At 31.4% G+C, this 23,860-nt stretch overlaps 1 protein-coding gene and 1 long non-coding RNA gene across 22 annotated transcripts in view; both read left to right on the forward strand.

Annotated features, from left to right (window-relative positions):
* Window positions 1-23,860, forward strand: part of LOC127708199 (probable splicing factor, arginine/serine-rich 7) — a 39,797-nt gene that overhangs the window by 10,730 nt on the left and 5,207 nt on the right. For 5 of the 21 annotated variants that reach the window (XM_052213179.1, XM_052213052.1, XM_052213077.1 and 2 more), the window contains exons 10-17: window positions 629-664; window positions 2,372-2,419; window positions 6,032-6,193; window positions 6,579-6,614; window positions 9,361-9,399; window positions 13,668-13,709; window positions 14,726-14,851; window positions 16,129-16,170. In XM_052213179.1, the coding sequence (XP_052069139.1) occupies window positions 629-664; window positions 2,372-2,419; window positions 6,032-6,193; window positions 6,579-6,614; window positions 9,361-9,399; window positions 13,668-13,709; window positions 14,726-14,851; window positions 16,129-16,170 (531 nt within the window). The remainder of the gene's footprint in view (window positions 1-628; window positions 665-2,371; window positions 2,420-6,031; window positions 6,194-6,578; window positions 6,615-9,360; window positions 9,400-13,667; window positions 13,710-14,725; window positions 14,852-16,128; window positions 16,171-23,860) is intronic. The other 16 variants (XM_052213069.1, XM_052213122.1, XM_052213145.1 and 13 more) reach the window with 9 other exon arrangements.
* Window positions 3,599-5,665, forward strand: LOC127708876 (uncharacterized). Its single transcript, XR_007985417.1, has 2 exons — window positions 3,599-4,494; window positions 4,820-5,665. It is a non-coding gene; the product is annotated as an uncharacterized LOC127708876 (long non-coding RNA).

Raw genomic sequence — 23,860 nt, forward strand, 5'->3', positions numbered from 1 at the left:
GTACAGGACAATTTGTGTTTGCTTATTTGGTTTGCACAGTGACAAAGGAGTAAGTTCACAAAGGCATAATAAGATTGGCCTTAAGATTTTGATGTTTTTGTAATCAGGCCAAAATACTGCAAATTTCATATAGAAATAGTTGTGATATAACTATTAATACAAAATAACTTATATTTGACACATTACATTAAAATGACGAAGTTATGACCCCTTAAGTAACATTATTTGTGTTGTTATTTCAGTTTTGGGCAAATTTTCAATAATTATTAACAGTTTTTAGCACAAGCTTATAGGTCCTAAAAAATGTGCACAAAACCATCATATTTTGACAATACATCCAAAATGAGCTGATTTTGAAGCTCAGATTGTTTCTCAGGAAGAGATTTGTTTAACTTAGTAAAAAAGGCTTGGAAATAGGTCCATTGAAGAACCAAATTATGGCCATTAAAATTTTTTATGATAAAGTTGAAATTCAAGGCCATATTTGATCTAAAGTGAATCTTCTCCTTTATAAAGGATAAAATATGTAGATTAAGCATTTCAATTTTTTCTTAAATATTCTGTTAGAACCAGACACTAGCATAATGAGTATCCAATAATCTAATAATTGGTTTGTTTCCTATTGAAGGGGGCCGCTGAGGGGCCAAATCATCTTCCCAGTCAGGTAATAATTGTTTTACTTAAGTAGACACCTCTGGACCATGAGTTTTTCATGTGTCAGAAAAGATTTGCTTTCTATGTCAAAATATATTAAGGAATGTATAGTAAATCTTTATAGATTTGATTCTCTACAGAGAAGTAATTTGAAAGCAAATCTTTAGATATGTATTTCAGTATGAATGGATACAAACAAGATCTTTTAAAAAAATAATTTTGATGTGCTTTGAATTGTTTATTACAATCAGTTGTATGAAGAATATCTAACATGTCATTTATTTCTTAGACTGAAATGATTTACTTCTTACAAGTTTGTTGTCTTATTATTTTTTATGAATAATTCATATTTATTGCACAAACTTCATATGCAAATATATTTATTGATGGAAGTATAAACAATGCTAAGCAAAGTTCAGTCAATCAATTTAATTTTGAATTTAAGAAAAGACATTTTGCCTGAAATATATTGTATTAATTAGATATTAGATTAAAAAAAATGTTTTCTTTTCTTTTGTTTGGTTTTAATTTTGTCAATCTGAAATTTTGCCTGTAGCAATAATCCAAATAAGTAAATTGAAACCACCTTTGATATATACCTACTAAGTTATAAGTTATATCTATAAACATTTTGATGTAGTTGTTTCTGCTTCATTTAGTTTAAATTCAGTTATGATGTTATACATGTATTTCTCATTTCATTGATTTTTCTAGCATGATGGCTTGAATTAATGACATCATACCCAAAAAAAATCCACAATTTTATGAAATCCAGAAAAGAATGGCTGGATCTGACAAAACATCATGAGAAAACAAATTACTTTTGAAAATTAGAATAGGCAACTTTCTTTATTGGAGAAATGTCATATTTTTTTGGATGCTTCCAATTAATAATATGAATAAATATATATAGTAGTCCTTATTCAATTTGTGCCTTTATAATGTTGCAAAAAAGATTCCTGTTCATGTTATTTTTTCATAAAACTTTTACTTGTGTATACTATATGTAAAAATATTGTTATGGCGTGATCTTATGGTTAGTGAGCTGTATTTGTACTTTTCTAAATATATATTGATAAAGGAAAACAGTTATGCTACAGTGAAAATCTCCTTAATCAAACCCCTTTGATACTGAATAGTTTTTAAAGATACAGTTCAGTTTGAACTGTCTAAATGTCTGATTGTCCCCAAAACATTGTTTAATTTACACATGTCTCCTGTTTACTCAGGGTTTGGTTTATAAAGTTTCACTATACATGAAATTGATTGGGTTATGTAGTTCATCTACATTATAATTTGAACTTCTAAAATGCAAAGAATCCAGTTTTATTTGAATATTTACAAAAATAATATATATATTAGTCTTGTCTGATACTGAAATCTCAGAAATATATTGTTTGTGTTGCAGGTTATTGTGATTTTAACAACTTCAGCATAGATATTTGATTGGGTCTTCGAATTGTAACTATTAATTGTTGATATTAAAAATAGAAATTGATATTAAAAATAGAAATGGTTTTGATATCAGTTGTGTTCTGAAATGCAATAGACCTCATTGAACTGAACTGCATCATGATTGACATGCCACTAGCATATGCATGTGCAGCATTTGTTATCATAATTTATAATATATAGATCTGTAAATTTAGGTATAGTTTTAAGAGAAATATTGTAAACAAAAATGTAATTGATAAGCATTTTACCTATCTTCTTTCAGGAGAAGGTCAAGGACACCAAGAGCTTACAGTCGACGATCAAGGTCAAGGTAAGAAAGCAGATATCACAGATCGGTGTAACTGTTATGATTATGATAATGATTTGACATAATCTTTAAGAAGTGATGCTGTAAATTCATAAATTAATGCATGCATTTATTATTGAGAATCCTAGACCACTGGCAATAATGTGAAATCTAATTAATGCAATTGCAAAAATTTTTTGAAGGAAAGTTAATACTGAGATTATGAATGCAAATTTTTATCATTGTGAACTTGATACTTTCGCATTTTTTGCATTAATAAAAAACTGCAATTATTTCTGAATTTAGAGTATGTTCAACCCTTTTAAATAGGTTTATGAAGATTGATATTCTTTTATAAGGAAGAAAGAGTTTCTTATATTCATCAAGAATTACAGATCTGGGTGTTTTTGACTCTTGTGAGAAGTTGCATGACTTAAGCCTTTGTTCCATTTCCCTAGTCTTTTGAAAAGAAAAATTTCTCCACACATTGAAGATGTAAATGTTTAATATGCAATTTGCATGCACCACCCACTATGAACAAAAAATAGCAGTCCCTATGTGTTGCAGTCATTTAGACATTATCAGTCTTTTGAAACTTTTGCATTCACTGTCAGTGATGGGCATACTGCGAACATGAAGTCTGCCTATGGAACTGTCAAAGGCTGTTCTGTAAATCAATATGCGAGATAAAGGTCAACATTGGAAAGGACTCAATATTTTTTACAGTAACTAACAGTCAGGGGTACTACTTATACAAGTGATTTCATTATCACCTATTTCAGTGATTTAATAAATTCAGTTATCACCTATTTAAGTGAATTCGGTGTTTCCTTTGATCTTCAAACTTTTATGCTAATTTCATTAATTTTTAATATTTTGACAAATTTTTCTGTAATTTTCCTACATAGATCAATTGTCCCTTTCTCTTTTATATTAATTTCACCAGTGCGCTTGGGCAGAAAGTTAATGTGCTAAAGCTTATAAAAGTACCCATGGGAATTTTTCTGTATTCAAATAGTCATTCATTTACTACTCTAACAATCAGACAAAGATCAACAATTTTAAGTAACCTGATTAGTTTTCTTTAGAGTTAGAATGATCTACTTCAAGGTTATGTCCTGATCTACAAATTATTCCAGTTTATGCATATTTTGAATAAACTGTAAAAACTGACAGGTTCATCAAGCAAAAGATAATTTCTGCATGAATATAGTTGTTTTTTCAATGGAATCCTTGTGTTTTTACCAAATAAAAAATTCAAGCTTGTGGGAAAAATTTCAAGAAAATGTTTTAAACACTTATTGAAGTGATTACATTTTTATACGACCGCAAACAAATTTTTGTGGTCGTATATTGGTATGACGTTGGCGTCTTCGTCGTCGTCGTTGTCGTCATCCGAAGACACATTAGTTTTCGCACTCTAACTTTAGTTTAAGTGAATGGATCTCAATGAAATTTTACCATAAAGTTCAATACCACAAAAGGAAGGTTGGGATTGATTTTGGGGGTTATGGTACCAACAGTTAAGGAATTAGGGGCCAAAAATAAGCATTTTTGTAACTTCCAGACATAACTTGTGTGTAAGTGTATGGATCTCTCTGACATTGTACCACAAGGTTCCATATCACAAAGGGAATGCTGGGATTGATTTTGGGGGTAATTGTCTCCAAATTTTAGGAATTAGGGGCCAAAAAGGGGCAAAAAACAAGCATTTTTCTAGTTTCATGACAATAACTTGTGTGTAAGCCTATGGATCTCTCTGAAATTGTATCACAAGGTTCCATATCACAAAGGGAATGCTGGGATTGATTTTGGGGGTAATTGCCTCCAAATTTTAGGAATTAGGGGCAAAAAAGGGGCAAAAAACAAGCATTTTTCTAGTTACATGACAATAACTTGTGTGTAAGTGTATGGATCTTTATGAAATTGTATCATAAGGTTCCATATCACAAAGGGAATGCTGGGATTGATTTTGGGGGTAATTGCCTCCAAATTTTAGGAATTAGGGGCCAAAAAGGGGCAAAAAACAAGCATTTTTCTAGTTTCATGACAATAACTTGTGTGTAAGTGTATGGATCTTTATGAAATTGTACTACAAGGTTCCATATCACACAGGGAAAGCTTGAATTGAGTTTCGGGATAATTGCCCAAAAAGTTTTGGAATTAGGGGCCAAAAAGGGGCCAAAAATAAGCATTTTTTTCTAGTTTCCAGACAATAACTTGTGTTCAAGTTTATGGATCTCTCTGAAATTGTACTGCAAGGTACCATACCACAGAGGGAAGGCTGGGATTGATTTTGGGGGTAATTACTTCAAAATTTTAGTAATTAGGGGCCATAAAAGGGCAAAAAAACAAGCATTTTTTTAGTTTCAGGACAATAACTTGTGTGTAAGTGTATGGATCTTTATGAAACTGTACTGCAAGGTTCCATATCACAAAGGGAAAGCTGGGTTTGAGTTTGGGGTAATTGCCTTAAATGTTTAGGAATTTGGGGCCAAAAAACAAGCATTTTTCTAGTTTCCAAACAATAACTTGTGTTCAAGTGTATGGATCTCTCTGAAATTGTACTGCAAGGTACCATACCACAAAGGGAAGGCTGGGATTGAGTTTGGGGGTAATTCCCTCAAAATTTTAGTAATTAGGGGCCATAAAAGGGCAAAAAAACAAGCATTTTTCTAGTTTCAGGACAATAACTTGTGTGTAAGTGTATGGATCTTTATGAAATTGTACTGCAAGGTTCCATATCACAAAGGGAAAGCTGGGTTTGAGTTTGGGGGTAATTGCCCTAAACGTTTAGGAATTTGGGGCCAAAAAGGGGCAAAAAAACAAGCATTTTTCTAGTTTCCAAACAATAACTTGTGTTCAAGTGTATGGATCTCTCTGAAATTGTGCTGCAAGGTACCATACCACAAAGGGAAGGCTGGGATTGAGTTTGGGGGTGATGAATGATAAGGGGGTTCAAAAAATTTGGGGGGTGGATTTTTTTTTCCTTTTTTTTCTTTAAAATTTACCATTTTAAATTGGTTATTTCTGATTTATATATAAAAGCAAATAATAATGATATGGTTTGAATAGGTAAATTAAATTTTTTAAAGTTCTTAGACCACTTTCATTCTGTGTCAGAAACCTATGCTGTGTCAAATATTTAATTACAATCCAAATCCAGTGCTGTATCAAGCTTGAATGTTGTGTCCATACTTGCCCCAACTGTTCAGGGTTCGACCTCTGCGGTCGTATCAAGCTGTGCCCCAGCGGAGCATTTTATTACTTCTCAAATTACTTGTTTCAGTGATTTTAAAAAGTCTGTGTTTATTTTTGTGAAATTTTTTGATTTTTCAAAGCCAAAATCACTTAAAGATTTGATTCTGAAATCACTTGTGTAAGTAGTAAATCCTGGCCGACTAATAGATTGTGAATCTCAAAGTTAAATGAATGTCATATTTATTGTTAGTATTAGTTTCAGTTGGTAACAGTTGGGACAGACAATATTTTTTGATCCATTGTTGATTCATGTAAGAACCTGTTAGTTGTTTAAGGCCATATCATAGTACCTTGTACCATTTCCACATTTTCTCTGGCCTTTACATTAGTGGAATCAAGAATATTTATATAAGAAATAGCAAATTCTGTTTACAGGAGTCCTACTGCTAAAAGGAAAAGCAAGTCCCCTCCTAAAAAAAGATCTAAGACTCCAGAAAAGAAACGTTCTAGAAGCAAGTCTCATCATAAGTCTCTATCACCACCCAAGTTAGAGAGGGAAGTGTCACCATCAGAAAAAGAAGGAGGATCACCAAGCAGGTATAATATTTATACACACATACATTATGGTTGTTGTTTATGTTTTGAGAGTGTGTTTGTGTGTTGTGTTTTACCTTTATAGCTAATGATTTATGTAGATATATGAGATTTATATTAATAGCTTCTTAAACTAAAAAACTGAAGATTGGATTTATGATAATATGTACTAGATTAAAAAAAAGTGGGGTCACTGTGACTTGTTTAACAAAAGAATTATATATTTATAACTGGCTATAAAAAATTGTTAACAAAATAAAATACTTTTGAACAGCCTCAAATACCAATATATTCAGATTTTACAACTCAAATTTAAGCACTAACACTCACTGCTTGCCTGTACACAGTTTGCTGTGTTTCTATCTCTGGTCCATTTCTATTGTTATAGAGAAGTTAACCAACCAGATCCAGCATCTATTTCAAGGTAAACAGTATAATACAGCTTTTTAATGGGAGAGGTTTTTCTTTGTTTTATCATTTTCATTATAATAAATCATCCAGATAATCTAATGATCTTTTTTGTATATTAGAATTAGAAACATATGATCTCCATGTAATTGCTTGTAACTCATTTATTATCATGGTGGTGTATTATGGTTATGATCTTAAATTGATTACATTTTGAAAAGTATAAATTTTTACGTTATAAGTTTTATAAAATTTTGAGTGTAATCAATAGCATATCTTAATTTTTGATATTTTTGATATTATTTATATTTAACAAAATTTTGTTGTAAAAATATATTTTACATTCTGACTTTAGATAATCTTTTAAGAAAATTATGTCAGGGTATTTTTATGTCTTCACCAGGTCACTTGTTTTTAGGAGGGGGGTCTTTGTAAATCTGTCAGAGTGAGTTGCTAAGACCAAATCTTCAATGGTTTATATTTGATGGGAACAAAACGTGACACCAAACTCTATTCTGAATACTGATTTTTTTTCCAATGGACCTACTTTTACTTTAGTCCTGACCTATGATCATGATGATAACTAAGAAAATCTCAATACATAGTATGTAAACAAATCTCTAACATTGACACTTCTTTGTCAACTTGACTAGTGGAATATATTAAATTAATTTGTTGACGGTTTCATTTTTTATTACAATCCTTCATTATTTTGAAAAGTTCCTATGTACAATGGCAAATCAGGATATTTTGTTGTAGGGATATTTATGCATATTCCCCCCCCCCCCCCCCCCCTTTCCCACCCCCAAAAAACGATTTTAGTTTTAAAGATTGTTTAATGAGTGTTGTGTGTGACTAGTTTATATGCAAAACAAAAATTAAAATGACAGCGAATACAAAACATCAAAGACAAACGTAATTAGGATTCAAAGAGGAAAGATTATTCTTAAAAAAAAATTGCAATAGTTTGATGGTAGAACTGAGGGTAAATGATTTATGTTTTGTTGCAATAATCAATCGATCTTGTAATTTTAGAATTTGATATCATTTGATGAACTAACTCTTTTAATCATATAATTAGTGTAATTACTTTTTTCCCTTTGATATGAATTATTATATATGCACCAATTTTAACTGTTTTATTATAATTATTATTGATAATCAAAAACTTACATTTATCTACATATAATTTTGATGTGCTTATACTTTGCTCTTTCATCTGAATTCCTGAATAAATCAAATATGACTATACTAAATAACTGTATAGTTAGTGTTAGACACAAATTCGACTGCAGTTTAATTCAATTTGGAACAAAACTTTGTGTAACTCCTTGCAACAATGTTTACTTTTGTTTATTTAGAATCTGTGTCAATTGTTTTATTATCTATATAGTAACAGTTCGTTATCACAAGTGACATATATTTTTTAAGAATGTTCACTCCTCGGTTTTAAAATAACAAGCTTTTTAAAATACTGTTATAAATTGATAGTATATAAATAGTAGAACTTTAGAAGTAGAAAAAAAATGATAGGTCTGTGTGCTTATTTTTGAAATATAATCAATTGAAAACTTGGCGGGCAATAATTCTCTCTCTAAGATTTTTCATACATTTAACATTGGCATTTTTTTTCTTTCAAAAACTGTGAAAAAATGAAAATGATTTTATAAGATTTTCAAAAATGGCCTTTTAAACTATATGTAAAAATTATGAAAAGAAAAGTAGGGTTAGTAGGCAAACTTTTTTTGTGCACTACATGAATAAAACTAGAGGATTCCGAATATCTGACAAAAAGTCAAAAACAAGAGTAGCAAACATCCTTAAAACCTCTTTTTTTACATTTTTCAGTAGTTTAGGCAACTTCATTTTATCATCATCAATAAATTTATCATAATTATTATAATTCATTTTAAACTTTTTCCCTCTGTATTTTTAGATGTAGTTTGAATCTTAATGGCATGTTCTTATATTTAATTAAATTCCACAATTTTAATCCATATTCATGTGAAAACTTACTCTATAAATTTCCATAGAAAACATCATTTCGATAGCAAAATAAACAAGTAACTTGTGGCAATGTGCAGCATTTTTTCTTATGAGGAGAATATGAAAAGAAAAAAAAACAAAAAAAGTTTTGTTCAATTGAAATTACAAGAATTGAACATTACAAGTATTGATGAATTAAATAATGCCTGAAATGGACAGACTGCTCACAAACTTATTATGATAGTTTTTACTTTGGTGTCAATAAGATGACCCAGTGCACACATAGATCTATTATTTCAACAAAAAAAGAATGCTTAATCCTGTAGTAAATTTTGTAGTTGATTAAATTTTTCTGAATTTTCAAAGTATTATTTATCTGAGAACAGTTTTTCTTCTGAAGTGATGATTGTACAGTTGTGATGCAACTTTAGTCAATTGTCTTGTGACTTTTATTTGGAGTCATCATGGTGAAATTAACAATTTCTAAATAGTTCTCAATATGCTAAGTAATAGTACAATATTTGATAATTTTCTAAGACAGTCACAAGACAGCTATCTTTGAATTATTAATGATCTTTTTATCTTGATGTACTAATTAATTATCAAAAGAAATATTTTGATCCGAAAGTAAGTAGTAATATCCATTTTTCATTTTTTTCTCATGATTTTTCCCTCTCCTGTAGATATTTCATGCATTTTTGAACTTTGATAGAAGAAACATTTTATTTTGAAACCTTATGTACAATTGTTTTACAATAAGTTTTCTGTTTTACTAGTGATGGTCCTCCTGCAATGATAAAACAGGAATATGAAAGGTAATAGAATATATGCTTGTGACTTCTGCTTTCTGTTTTATTTTTTTATTTATTTTCTCTTTTCATACATTTGTCACCTTTATACACTAACAAATTTTCACATACAAATGTATATTTCTTTTGATTATACAACATTGTTCTGAAACAGGAATGCAACATAAAAGTTCTAATATCAGTGGAAAAAGTTTCATTGTGCATAGTGTTCTTGGTTTCTAAATTTGTCATTTGTGTACGCATTAAAGTCAAATTTCATAAAGAGATCACTTGTGCGACTTTAAAAAAGGTCTGATAAAATGGCGGATCTTTAACTCTTGGTTAAAAGTATCTGGAATTAAATATGAAGTACAGTGACCTATTTTTGGATGATCCAGATTTATCTTTATCTTACTGTTACTCTTGCCCAATTTGATGGACTTTTATGCCCCCGCCGAAGTGGAGGGGGCATTAAGTTTTACCCTTGTCCGTCCGTACATCCATCCGTCCGTCCGTCCATCCGTACGTCCCAAAATTGGTTTCCGTTCTCTAAATTAAGTTTGCCTCAACCAAATGTTATCAAACTAATACACAATGTTTATTACCACAAAACACAGATCAAGTTTGAATTTTGGTGGCGTCACTTTGACCATTCTAGAGTTATGCCCATTTATAAATGGAAAAATTTGAAAAATTTTCATTTCCGTTCTCTAACTTAAGTTTGCCTCATCCAAATGTTATGAAACTTATACACAATGCTTATTACCACAAGAGTGCACACGCTGAAATGTCTCGCCTTCTTTACTAATCATTGATATTATGTTGATAGTCCTAAATATAAAGCTTTATTACAACTGTCACATAAACTTAACATTAACCAAGTAAACTAAACATTGACCAATGAACCATGAAAATGAGGTCAAGGTCAGATGAACCATGCTAGGCAGGCATGTACAGCTAACAATTCTTCCATACAACAAATATAGTTGACCTATTGCATATAGTATTAGAAAAAAAGACCAAAACTCAAACACTTAACTTTGACCACTGAACCATGAAAATGAGGTCAAGGTCAGATGACACCTGCCAGCTAGACATGTACACCTTACAATCATTCCATACACCAAATATAGTAGACCTATTGCATACAGTATTAGAAAAAAAGACCAAAACTCAAACACTTAACTTTGACCACTGAACCATGAAAATGAGGTCAAGGTCAGATGACACCTGCCAGCTAGACATGTACACCTTACAATCATTCCATACACCAAATATAGTAGACCAATTGCATACAGTATTAGAAAAAAAGACCAAAACTCAAAAACTTAATTTTGACCACTGAACCATGAAAATGAGGTCAAGGTCAGATGACACCTGCCAGCTAGACATGTACACCTTACAATCATTCCATACACCAAATATAGTAGACCTATTGCATACAGTATAAAAAAAATAGACCAAAACACAAAAACTTAACTATAACCACTGAACCATGAAAATGAGGTCAAGGTCAGATGACACCTGCCAGTTGGACATGTACACCTTACAGTCCTTCCATACATCGAATATACGAACCATGAAAATGAGGTCAAGGACATTGGACATGTGACTGACAGAAACTTCTTAACATGAGGCATCCATATACAAAGTATGAAGCATCAAGGTCTTCCACCTTCTAAAATATAAAGCTTTTAAGAACTTAGCTAACGCCGCTGCCGCCACCGGATCACTATCCCTATGTCGAGCTTTCTGCGACAAAAGTCGCAGGCTCGACAACAATACACAGATCAAGTTTGAATTATGGGGGCGTCACTTTTACTGTTCTAGAGTTATGCCCCTTTACAAATGGAAAAATTGCTAAATTTTTCATTTTTTTTCCAAAAATATCAAGTCATTATTCAAGTAATTTTTGTCAAGCCTGCGACTTTTGTCACAGAAAGCTCGACATAGGGATAGTGATCCTGCGGTGGCGGCGGTGTTAGCTAACTTCTTAAAAGCTTTTTATTTTAGAAGGTGGAAGATCTGGATGCTTCATACTTTGTATATGGATGCCTCATGTTACGAAGTTTCCGTCAGTCACATGTCCAATGTCCTTGACCTCATTTTCATGGTTCAGTGACTACTTGAAAAAAAAGTTAACATTTTTTGTAATGTTAAATTCTCTCTTATTATAAGTAGTAGGATAACTATATTTGGTATGTGCGTACCTTGCAAGATCCTCATGCCCGTCAGACAGTTTTCACTTGACCTTGACCTCATTTCATGGATCAGTGAACAAGGTTAAGTTTTGGTGGTCAAGTCCATATCTCAGATAGCAATAGGTCTAGTATATTCGGTGTATGGAAGGACTGTAAGGTGTACATGTCCAACTGGCAGGTGTCATCTGACCTTGACCTCATTTTCATGGTTCAGTGGTTATAGTTAAGTTTTTGTGTTTTGGTCTGTTTTTCTTATACTGTATGCAATAGGTCTACTATATTTGGTGTATGGAATGATTGTAAGGTGTACATGTCTAGCTGGCTGTGTGTCATCTGACCTTGACCTTGTTTTCATTGTTCATTGGTCAAAGTTAAGTTTTTGAGTTTTGGTCTTTTTTTCTAACCCTATATGCAATAGGTCAACTATATTTGGTGTATGGAAATATTTTATGATCTATATGTCAGTCGCGCAGGTTTTATATGACCTTGACCTCATTTTCACGGTTCATTGCTCAGTGTTAAGTTTTTGTGTTTTGGTCTGTTTTTCTTAAACTATAAGCAATAGGTCAACTATATTTGTTATATAGAAGAATTGTTTACTGTACATGTCTGCCTGGCATGGTTCATCTGACCTTGACCTCATTTTCATGTCTCATTGGTCAATGTTTAGTTTTCTTGGTTAATGTTAAGTTTATGTGACAGTTGTAATTAAGTTTATATTTAGGACTATCAACATAATATCAATGATTAGTAAAGAAGGCGAGACATTTCAGCGTGTGCACTCTTGTTAAAATTGGAGTTATCTTCCTTTGTCCATGATTATAGTATAATCAACTACAATCAATGCTTTATACAATGCAATGTTTAATTTTGCCTTTCACTGATAAAACACAGATCAAGTTGAATTTGGGTAGTGTCACTTTAACCATTATTGAGTTATGCCCCTTTATAAATCGAAAAATTGCTAAATTTTTAGTTTCCATTCTGTAACTTAAGTTTGCCCCAACCAAACATTATGAAACCTATACACAATACTCATTACCACAAAACTAAGATCAAGTACAAATATTGTTTCCGTTCTCTAACTTTAGTTTACCTCAACCAAATGTTATGAAACTTATACACAATGCTTATTACTGCATAATACAGATTAAGTACGAAATTCGATGGCTTCACTTTTACTATTCTTGAGTTATGTCCCTTTATAAACATAAAAATTGCCAAATTTTTCGTTTCTGTTCTTTAACTTTAGTTTGTCCCAACCAAATGTTATAAAACTTATACACAACCGTTCTAGAGTTATGCGTGTTTACAAATAGAAAAATTGCTGAATTTTTCGTTTCTGTCTCTTCTTAAGTTAGCCTCAATCAAATGTTATGAGACTTACACACAATGCTTATTACCACAAAACTCAGATCAAGTTCAAATTTGGGTAGCATCACTTTTACCATTCTTCAGTTATGTCCCTTTATAGCTATATGATATGCAAGCGGGGCATCATCTGTGGCCACATGTGGACATAATCCACATTTATTTTAAATACTGTTGACTGTTGAAGTAATGGACTGGTACAATACTTGTGCACTTCCAGTAGTAGTTACTTTGGATAGTCACATTACAGATATTAATATGCAGATATACTGGTCAATTTGATGTCAAGAATGAATTAAGTTTTATGGAGAGAAGAAGAAGTCATATTTTTGAACCTTTATTTATATTTATGAATCACCCAAATTTTTTCTTGTCACATCGTTTGAGATTCTTATTTATTTCTAGAAATGGTTTCATTTTCATACTCATTTGAATATATTAAAAAAAAAAAGTAATAAAAAAGGGAGGCAGACATTACCAAACTTAAACGAACTGACAACACTATGCCAAAAATACCGAAAAACAATGAAAAGACAAACAGCAGTCTACAAAACGCAACATAAAAAACTTAAGACTGAGCAACAGCAACCCTGCCAAAAACGGGGGGTGATCTGGGGAGCTCCAGAAAGGTTAGCAGATCAAATCTCCAAACATTATGACGCATGATCACATATTCCCTAAAGTTACTACCAATGTTTTTTCTTTGTTCTATTTATAATATAGTCAACACAAAGAACCTGTAGAAACCACTGCACCCAGAAAAAGGTAACGCATGATCAAAACACACTTATCATCTGTATTTATCTCCCTTTATAACTACTGTTGTTCATTAAGACAATATGCTAGAAAACTAAATGTATACATATGGAAAAGAAAGATTAATAATTTCATCTGCATTGATGATTTTAAAATTTGGACATTGGTAAAACACATATATTGAATTATAAAGATAGGCAACTTTATTTCTGAAATTATGTAGAATAATAATGTTTTAGAATCTCTTATCTCCATCATTGGACTCAAGAAAAAAAGATGTATTTACATATAGATTATGTGATGAAAAACAAATAAACTTCAAGTAGATAAAACTTGCATTACACAATTAAAAAACAATCAGAAAAATAACAAATACCTTCAATTGTGTTTAAGAGATGTCTGATTAAAGAAACAAAACAAAAATTAAACAACAGCTCTTTTGAACAGAACAAAAAAGCCTTGAATATATTCTTTTTACCTTAGAAATAAAAATTAATTATTAAAAATAATTTAATGCTGTAAATTATTGAATTGAGGATTCTTTCTAAACAGCATATCTGAAATATTTCTTTTTTGTAGAGTTGAAAAATTGTGAAAGACAAAAAATAAATATGATTTGTACAGTTTATTACATAATTTGAAACTAAGAAATCAAACCAAGAAAAATTTCTGTAAGATTTACTAAATAGTTATCGTAAAAAAATATTGTTTAAAAGATTATTTTCATCTCTTCAATATTGTCTGTCAGAGTCTTTTATCTAAACTAATTGTTATTATCAACAACCTCATCAAACTGATCGATAAGAACCACATACAATTATTTGAACTACCCAAGGTTTTAGATATCTTACATCAACCACGAATAAACTTTCCAACAGAAGAAAAACAGCAAATTATTCAAACATAAGTTGAAAAGTTGTTCTTAAGAATTTTGCAGGGTTATCATTGCATAGGATTGCATAGGAAACTTTTAAATTGCTAAAATTTGACTTCAACCCTTTAATTGAAAAGTTTTTATATTTCAGGTCTGTAAGCAGAAGTCGTAGCAAAACTCCACCAAAGAAACGCTCCAGTCCTCCAAGGAGAAGAAAGTCAAGAAGTAGATCTCCAAAAAGAACTTCCAGCAGGAGATCCAGAAGTAGGAGTAGAGAGTTAGTATATTTATTTTTATAATATGTCCTAAAAATTTCGACCATGTAATACTGTGGAATCATTATTAATCATTTCGTGGATGTGGTCAATAAATTAAAACCACAAATTTGTAAAAAAATTTAATGAAATAAAAAATTTCAGAAGGTTTATAATGCAGAATTTGTTAAAACCAAGAAATACAGTTTCCTCGAAAAAGACTATTTTTCATCAATCCACGAAAAATGTTACCTAAAAACTGAATCCACAGTATAATGTCATTTGAATTATAAATGAGTAAGTTTACTATGGACAAAAGAAATTTTAGGTTGTTTGTTGCTTTTATACGGTTTCAACTTATGTTTGATTTAAAAAAAAAAAAAAATCCCATAGTGAACTTACTGTCAATGTAAGGATTATTCCATTAAAATGGATGTGGAAGGGACTCTAAAATCTCCACATAACCAACATACTTTGAGTATATGCATATATCAAATGGAAAAATTCTCTTAATTGATTAAAGACTGATGTTAAAAAAGCATCCTTCCAGCCCTTAAATACTCATTTTAATAGAATAGTTCTAAGTTTAACATGGTGTTTTTATGTGACTTTGAAAATGATTAACATAATAATAAAACTTACATGTGATGGCTCATCGGTGAATGTTTCATCTTAATCTAAAATAAATAATTTGGGCTAAAAAACAAACAAAAATCATTTCCATCATACACATTGTTATAGACCATGGAGTACAAGTTTGGATTTGTTTTGACAAATTTGAAAAGTATCAAGAGTCATGCCCTTTATTTTCATGAATTCTTCTATTTTGATGTTGTCTTTTATGATAAATGTGAAGGAAAATATTTTATTACTATTTCTATTTTGGGCTTGGAATGGTCTTTCAAACTTGATTTTTTTCTCTTCAAAAATTCCAATTTGATATATTCAAAATCATCACATGTATGTTTAGAAAACAGACGGGTGCAATTAAAATTAAAAAAAAAAAAAATGATTATTTTGTCATTTTTCATTTATTACTTCTTTAATGGTTTGTTTTGATTTATTACAGAATTTTAAAAACATGAGCTACATCTAATAGAAATACACGAAATTCAAAAAAATGATACCTAAAATATACTCATATAAGAGTTTATAGTGAGTAAGCATTTACTGTATTCCAAAAGATTTTTCTTCCTGAAAATAAAACTTCATGTATTTTGTGAGGTTATTTCTATCTGGTTTAGCTCATAAAAAAGATATTTCATGACATTTTTCTATGTACTGCTATTTTTTACTGTAGTGTACCAAAAGACAAACACAAAAGTGATAAGTCAGCAGAAAGGTAACATACTTAGAACTTTAAGTTCTGTTACCCTGCTTACAGTTTTTGGTTGGTGATGGCTTTCTTCAGTTTTGTCCCACATCAGTTTATTGATTTTATTAAATAGGAAGTTTGATGTCATCAGAGATAGGTTAAGAGTGTTATCCTTAATTTAGCACCAAATACAATTGTTTGTGTTTCATTTATATTGTTTAACCTGATCAATTTGAAGATTTGAAATGAGGTTTTGATCACCTAATTCTATTTTATTTTCCGCTTAAAAAAGAATTAGTTTTGGTAGATTGACATTTACTGTTTATGAGTTATGGTGCTTTTCTATCAGAAATTCTGTTTTCTTTCCTATGTGTTTAATGATGGAGAGACACTTTTTGGCTCACCTGGCCGAATTGCCAAGTGAGCTTTTCTCATCATTTTGCATTTCTCTTCGTTGTCATTGTCCTTTAAATTTTACAAAAATCTTCTCTGAAACTACTGGGCCAAATTTAACCAAACTTGGCCACAATCATTAGAGGGGTATCTTATTTTAAAAATGTATCCAATGACCCTGCCTGTCAACCAAGATGGCTGATTTGGCTTAAAATAGAACATAGGGGTAAAATGCAAGTTTTGTCTAATATCTTGAAAACAGCTATGAATAGAGAAAATCTGACCGGTGTCAAAATGTTGAGAATGATGAGATCTACCACCTGTATATTTATGTCCAAACTGTCAGATGACTTCTTATAGAAGTTATTGCCCTGAAATGTCAAATTGATCAATGTTTTTAGTCCCCTACTGACGAAGTTGAAGGAGACTTTAGGTTTGCACTCCGTCTGTCTGTCTGTCTGTCCGTCCGTCAGTCTGGCAAATCAGTTTTCCACACTTTTTTTCTTCATGCTTGAAGATGTTGATTTGATATTTGGTGTATTGTTTTATCTAGACACGTTACAGATCAAGTTCGAATTTTGTTCCGGTCTGATGGTTTTGTGCAGAGTTATGGTCCTTTGACTTAGAAAATTCACTCAAATAATCAGTTTTCCGCACTTTTGTCATGCTTTGATGATATTGATTTAAGAATTGGTATATAGTTTTATCATGACAAGTTACAGATCAAGTTCGAATTTTCTTCCGGTCTGATGATTTTGTGCAGAGTTATGGTCCTTGGTCACTTAAATAATCAGTTTTCAACACTTTTTTTCGTCATGCTTGAAGATTTTGACTTGATATTTGTTATATAGTTTACACCATGACAAGTTATAGATCAAGTTAAAATTTTGTTCAAATACAATAAATTGTTAACCGGTAGGGGACTATGCATATATGTATTGCCATGCAATACTCACAGAATGCTTGTTCATTTTTATTTATTATTTTGAAATTCATAATAGATACAGAGAAATTTAAGTTAGGATAAATGATCAACAAGTCAAAATCTACAAATAAATCAAACATGACTGAAATCTTCAGTTGACTCCTTATTGAAGTTATTGCCCTTTAATGACGATTTTCTCCAATTTTTTTGCATTTTTATACAACCGCAAAAATTGAAAATTTTTTGGTCGTATATTGGTATGGCGTTGGCGTCGTCGTCGTCGTCGTCTGGCGTCGTCCGAAGACACATTGGTTTTCGCACTCTAACTTTAGTTTAAGTGAATGGATCTCCATGAAATTTTACCATAAGGTTCAATACCACGAAAGGAAGGTTGGGATTGATTTTGGGGGTTATGGTACCAACAGTTAAGGAATTAGGGGCCAAAAAGGGGCCAAAAATAAGCATTTTTGTAACTTCCAGACAATAACTTGTGTGTAAGTGTATGGATCTCTCTGACATTGTACCACAAGGTTCCATATCACAAAGGGAAGGCTGTAATTGATTTTGGGGGTAATTGCCTCAAAATTTTAGGAATTAGGGGCCAAAAAAGGGGCAAAAAACGAGCATTTTTCTAATTTCATGACAATAACTTGTGTGTAAGTGTTTGGATATTTCTGAAATTGTACTACAAGGTTCCATATCACAAAGGGAAAGCTGGAATTGAGTTTGGGGGTAATTGCCCGAAACGTTTAGGAATTGGGGGCCAAAAAGGGGCCAAATATAAGCATTTTTCTAGTTTCCAGACAATAACTTGTGTTCAAGTGTATGGATCTCTCTGAAATTGTACTGCAAGGTACCATACCACAAAGGGAAGGCTGGGATTGAGTTTGGGGGTGATGAATCATAAGGGGGTTCAAAAGATTTGGGGGGGGGGGATTTTTTTTTTTTCTTTTTTTTTCTTTTTTTCCTTTTTTTTTCTTTTAAAATTTTCCATTTTAAGTTGGTTATTTCTGATTAATATTTAAAAGCAAATAATAATGATATGGTAGGAGATACACACAAACAGGATGTGTAAATTATTATATAATAAGTATTGTGCAATAGCAAGAAATTTTCAATTGCACAGTATTGCACAATTGCAAGAAATCTTCAATTGCACAGTATTGCGCAATAGCAAGAAATCTTCAATTGCACAGTATTGCGCAATAGCAAGAAATATCCAATAGCACAATATTGCGCAATAGCAAGAAATTGTCAATTGTACAGTATTGCACAATAGCAAGAAATATTCAATTGCACAGTATTGTGCAAAAGAAGATACTTCGTATAAATTGCTAATTTCTTGATCAATTTCAATGGGGTTTTATTCTTGAATTCTTGGGGTTCTTTAATATGCTGAATCTAACCGTGTATTAAGTTTTTGGATTTTGGCCCCGTTTTTAAATTGGTCCACATTGAGGTCCAAAGGGTCCAAAATTTAACTTCGTTTGATTTCATCAAAAATTGAATTATTGGGGTTCTTTGATATGCCGAATCTAACCGTGTATTTAGATTCTTAATTTTTGGTTCCGTTTTCAAATTGGTCTACATTAAGGTCAAAAGGGTCCAAAATTAAACTTAGTTTGATTTTAACAAAAATTGAATTTTTAGGGTTCTTTGATATGCTGAATCTAAACATGTATTTAGATTTTTATACGACCGCAAAAAAATTTTTGTGGTCGTATATTGGTATGACGTTGGCGTCGTCGTCGTCGTCGTCCGAATACACATTGGTTTTCGCACTCTAACTTTAGTTTAAGTGAATGGATCTTTTTGAAATTTTACCATAAGGTTAAATACCACAAAAGGAAGGTTGGGATTGATTTTGGGGGTTATGGTACCAACAGTTAAGGAATTAGGGGCCAAAAAGGGGCCAAAAATAAGCATTTTCTAGTTTCCAGACAATAACTGTGGAACAGTGTATGGATCTCTCTGAAATTATACTACAAGTTTCCATACCACAAAGGGATTGTTAGGATTTGCTTTGGGGGGTTATGGCTCAAACCGTTTAGGAATTAGGGGCAAAAAAGGGGGAAAAACAAGGTTGTCCTGGTTAATGGACAAATACTTTAGTACAAAACTTAATTTAAAGCAGTGTAAGGGAGATAAATCAAATACATCATTGAAATTATCTCCCTTACACTGCTTTTAAATTATGTATAAAGTAATGGTTAATGAACAATAAAGATAATTTAAAACAGTGTAAGGGAGGTAATCCAAATACAACGTTTTGGTTACTTCCCTTACACTGCTTTTAAATTATGTTTAAAGAAATGCATATTTATAAAGGAAGACCAGTAAAAATATCTGCAAATGTTGCATCATTTTATTTTACAAAAAAATCTATATGAAAGATTTGACACTATATTTTTAATTCTTTTATAAAATAGATTAAGTTAGCACTATGGTAAAATTAAATGGGTAATTATGGTTGCCAACTCCATTGGAAATTTGAATTGAGATTATGACCATATCTTGAGGGAAAGAATTTTTTGGGGGAAAAAAGGGGGGGGGGGATAAAAAGAAATTGTGGGGGGTCAATTTTTTCTCATTTTAGATTTCAGAAATTAAAAAGAATTATTCTTCAAATATTATTTTTTTTTCAAATTTCAAATATTGAAAAATTTCAAGAAGTTATCTTTAATTGCACAGTATGGCACATTAGATTTGTAAAATCTTTGATCACATTTATTTATTTGTTATGCCGAATCTAACAGTGTATTTAGATTTTTAATTTTGGGTCCAGTTTTCAAAATAGTCTACATTAAGGTCCAAAGGGTCCAAAATTAAACTTTGTTTGATTTTAGCAAAAATTGAATATATGAGGTTCTTTGATATGCTGAATCTAAACATGTATTTAGATTTTTGATTATGGGCCCAGTTTTCAAGTTGGTCCAAATTGGGGTCCAAAATTAAACTTTGTTTGATTTCAACAAAAATTGAATTATTGGGGTTCTTTGATATGCCAAATCTAACCGTGTTTTTAGATGTTTAATTTGGGTCCCGTTTTTTAAATTTGTCTTCATTGAGGTCCAAAGGGTCCAAAATTAAACTTAGTTTGATTTGAACAAAAATTGAATTCTTGGGGTTCTTTGATATGCTGAATCTAAACATGTGTTTAGATTTTTGATTATGGGCCCAGTTTTCAAGTTGGTCCAAGTTGGGGTCCAAAATTAAACTTTTTTTGATTTCAACAAAAATTGAATATATGGGGTTCTTTGATATGCTGAATCTAACCATGAATTAAGATTTTTTATTTGTGGGCCCCGCTATCAAATTGGTTCATATTGAGGTCAAAAGGGTCCAAAATTAAACTTTGTTTGATTTCATCAAAAATTGAATTATTGGGGTTCTTTGATATTCCAAATCTAACCGTGTATTTAGATTTTTAATTTTAAGTCCTGTTTTTTAAATTGGTCTACATTAAGGTCCAAAGGGTCCAAAATTAAACTTAGTTTGATTTTAGCAAAAATTGATTTCTTGGGTTCTTTGATATGCTGAATCTAAACATATGTTTAGATTTTTGATTATGGGCCCAGTTTTCAAGTTTGTCCAAGTTGGGGTCCAAAATTAAACTTTGTTTGATTTTAACAAAAATTGAATATATGGGGTTCTTTGATATGCTGAATCTAACCATGTATTTTGATTTTGGACATTGGACCATAATAGGTAAATTAAAAAAATTCAAGTTCTTAGACCACATTCTTTCTGTGTCAGAAACCTATGCTGTGTCAAATATTTAATAACAATCAAAATTCAGAGCTGTATCAAGCTTGAATGTTGTGTCCATACTTGCCCCAACTGTTCAGGGTTCGACCTCTGCGGTCGTATAAAGCTGCGCCCCAGCGAAGCATTTTATTGATTATGGGCCCAGTTTTCAAGTTGGTCCAAATCGGGGTCCAAAATTAAACTTTGTTTGATTTCAACAAAAATTGAATATATGGGGTTCTTTGATATGCTGAATCTAACCATGTATTTAGATTTTTGATTTTTGGGCCCCGTTATCAACTTTGTCCACATTGAGGTCAAAAGGGTCCAAAATTAAACTTTGTTTGATTTCATCAAAAATTGAATTCTTGGGGTTCTTTGATATGCTGAATCTAATCATGTATTTAGATTTTTTATTTGTGGACCCGCTATCAAATTGGTTCATATTGAGGTCAAAAGGGTCCAAAATTAAACTTTGTTTGATTTCATCAAAAATTGAATTATTGGGGTTCTTCGATATGCCAAGTCTAACCGTGTATTTAGATTTTTAATTTTGGGTCCCGTTTTTAAATTGGTCTACATTAAGGTCCAAAGGGTCCAAAATTAAACTTAGTTTGATTTTAACAAAAATTGAATTCTTGGGGTTCTTTGATATGCTGAATCTAAACATGTGTTTAGATTTTTGATTATGGGCCCAGTTTTCAAGTTGGTCCAAGTTGGGGTCCAAAATTAAACTTTGTTTGATTTCAACAAAAATTGAATATATGGGGTTCTTTGATATGCTGAATCTAAACATGTATTTAGATTTTAGATTTTTGGCCCAGTTTTCAAGTTGGTCCAAATTGGGGTCCAAAATTAAACTTTGTTTGATTTCAACAAAAATTGAATATATGGGGTTCTTTGATATGCTGAATCTTACCATGTATTTAGATTTTTTATTTGTGGGCCCGCTATCAAATTGGTTCATATTGAGGTCAAAAGGGTCCAAAATTAAACTTTGTTTGATTTCATCAAAAATTGAATTATTGGGGTTCTTTGATATGCCAAATCTAACCGTGTTTTTAGATTTTTAATTTTGGGTCCCGTTTTTTAAATTGGTCTACATTAAGGTCCAAAGGGTCCAAAATTAAACTTAGTTTGATTTTAACAAAAATTGAATTTTTGGGGTTCTTTGATATGCTGAATTTAAACATGTGTTTAGATTTTTGATTATGGGACCAGTTTTGAAGTTGGTCCAAGTTGGGGTCCAAAATTAAACTTTGTTTGATTTCAACAAAAATTGAATATATGGGGTTCTTTGATATGCTGAATCTAAACATGTATTTAGATTTTAGATTTTTGGCCCAGTTTTCAAGTTGGTCCAAATTGGGGTCCAAAATTAAACTTTGTTTGATTTCAACAAAAATTGAATATATGGGGTTCTTTGATATGCTGAATCTTACCATGTATTTAGATTTTTTATTTTGTGGGCCCGCTATCAAATTGGTTCATATTGAGGTCAAAAGGGTCCAAAATTAAACTTTGTTTGATTTCATCAAAAATTGAATTATTGGGGTTCTTTGATATGCCAAATCTAACCGTGTTTTTAGATTTTTAATTTTGGGTCCCGTTTTTTAAATTGGTCTACATTAAGGTCCAAAGGGTCCAAAATTAAACTTAGTTTGATTTTAACAAAAATTGAATTCTTGGGGTACTTTGATATGCTGAATCTAAACATGTGTTTAGATTTTTGATTATGGGACCAGTTTTCAAGTTTGTCCAAGTTGGGGTCCAAAATTAAACTTTGTTCGATTTCAACAAAAATTGAATATATGGGGTTCTTTGATATGCTGAATCTAACCATGTATTTTGATTGGACATTGGACCATAATAGGTAAATTAAAAAAATTGAAGTTCTTAGACCACATTCTTTCTGTGTCAGAAACCTATGCTGTGTCAAATATTTAATCACAATCCAAATTCAGAGCTGTATCAAGCTTGAATGTTGTGTCCATACTTGCCCCAACTGTTCAGGGTTCGACCTCTGCGGTCGTATCAAGCTGCGCCCAGCGAAGCATTTTATTGACATTTATTTTGAAAACTATAATAGATAGATAGATAATATATATAGCAAAAATGATCAGCAAGACAAGATCTACAAATAAGCCATCATGCCTGAATTCTTTTTTCAGTCGACATGTTATTGAAGTTATTTCCCTTTAAAGCTGTTTTTACCATTATTGGAGTTTTCCCTATTATCTTGAAAAGTGTAGATAGATACTAAAAAAAGCAAAAATGATCAGCAGAACAAGATGTACAAATATGTCAACATGACTGAAATTGTCAGTTAACTCATAATAGAGTTATTGCCCTTTCATGATGATTTTTACCAAAAATGGCTATTGTTGAAGATGCAGGTGACCGACAATGGCTCTTTAGAGCGTCAAGTTTTATTACAAAAGCATACCAGGATTTACCAAAAATATTTGACAGAACAGACCACACCAACCATCAACACCTTACTACTCTGAAAAAATAGATGTTCAAACAAATACAAACAGCAATGAACAACACATGGTCCAGATAGCCTGACTTGGCACAAGAACAAACCTTAGAGATGATTATTTCTGAGTTGGAAAGATCTTTTGATCTTGAGTTTGTTTTATGCCCCTG

The sequence above is a fragment of the Mytilus californianus genome, unplaced genomic scaffold (assembly GCF_021869535.1).
Source record: "Mytilus californianus isolate M0D057914Y unplaced genomic scaffold, xbMytCali1.0.p SCAF_1, whole genome shotgun sequence".
Taxonomy (NCBI): Eukaryota; Metazoa; Mollusca; class Bivalvia; order Mytilida; family Mytilidae; genus Mytilus; species Mytilus californianus.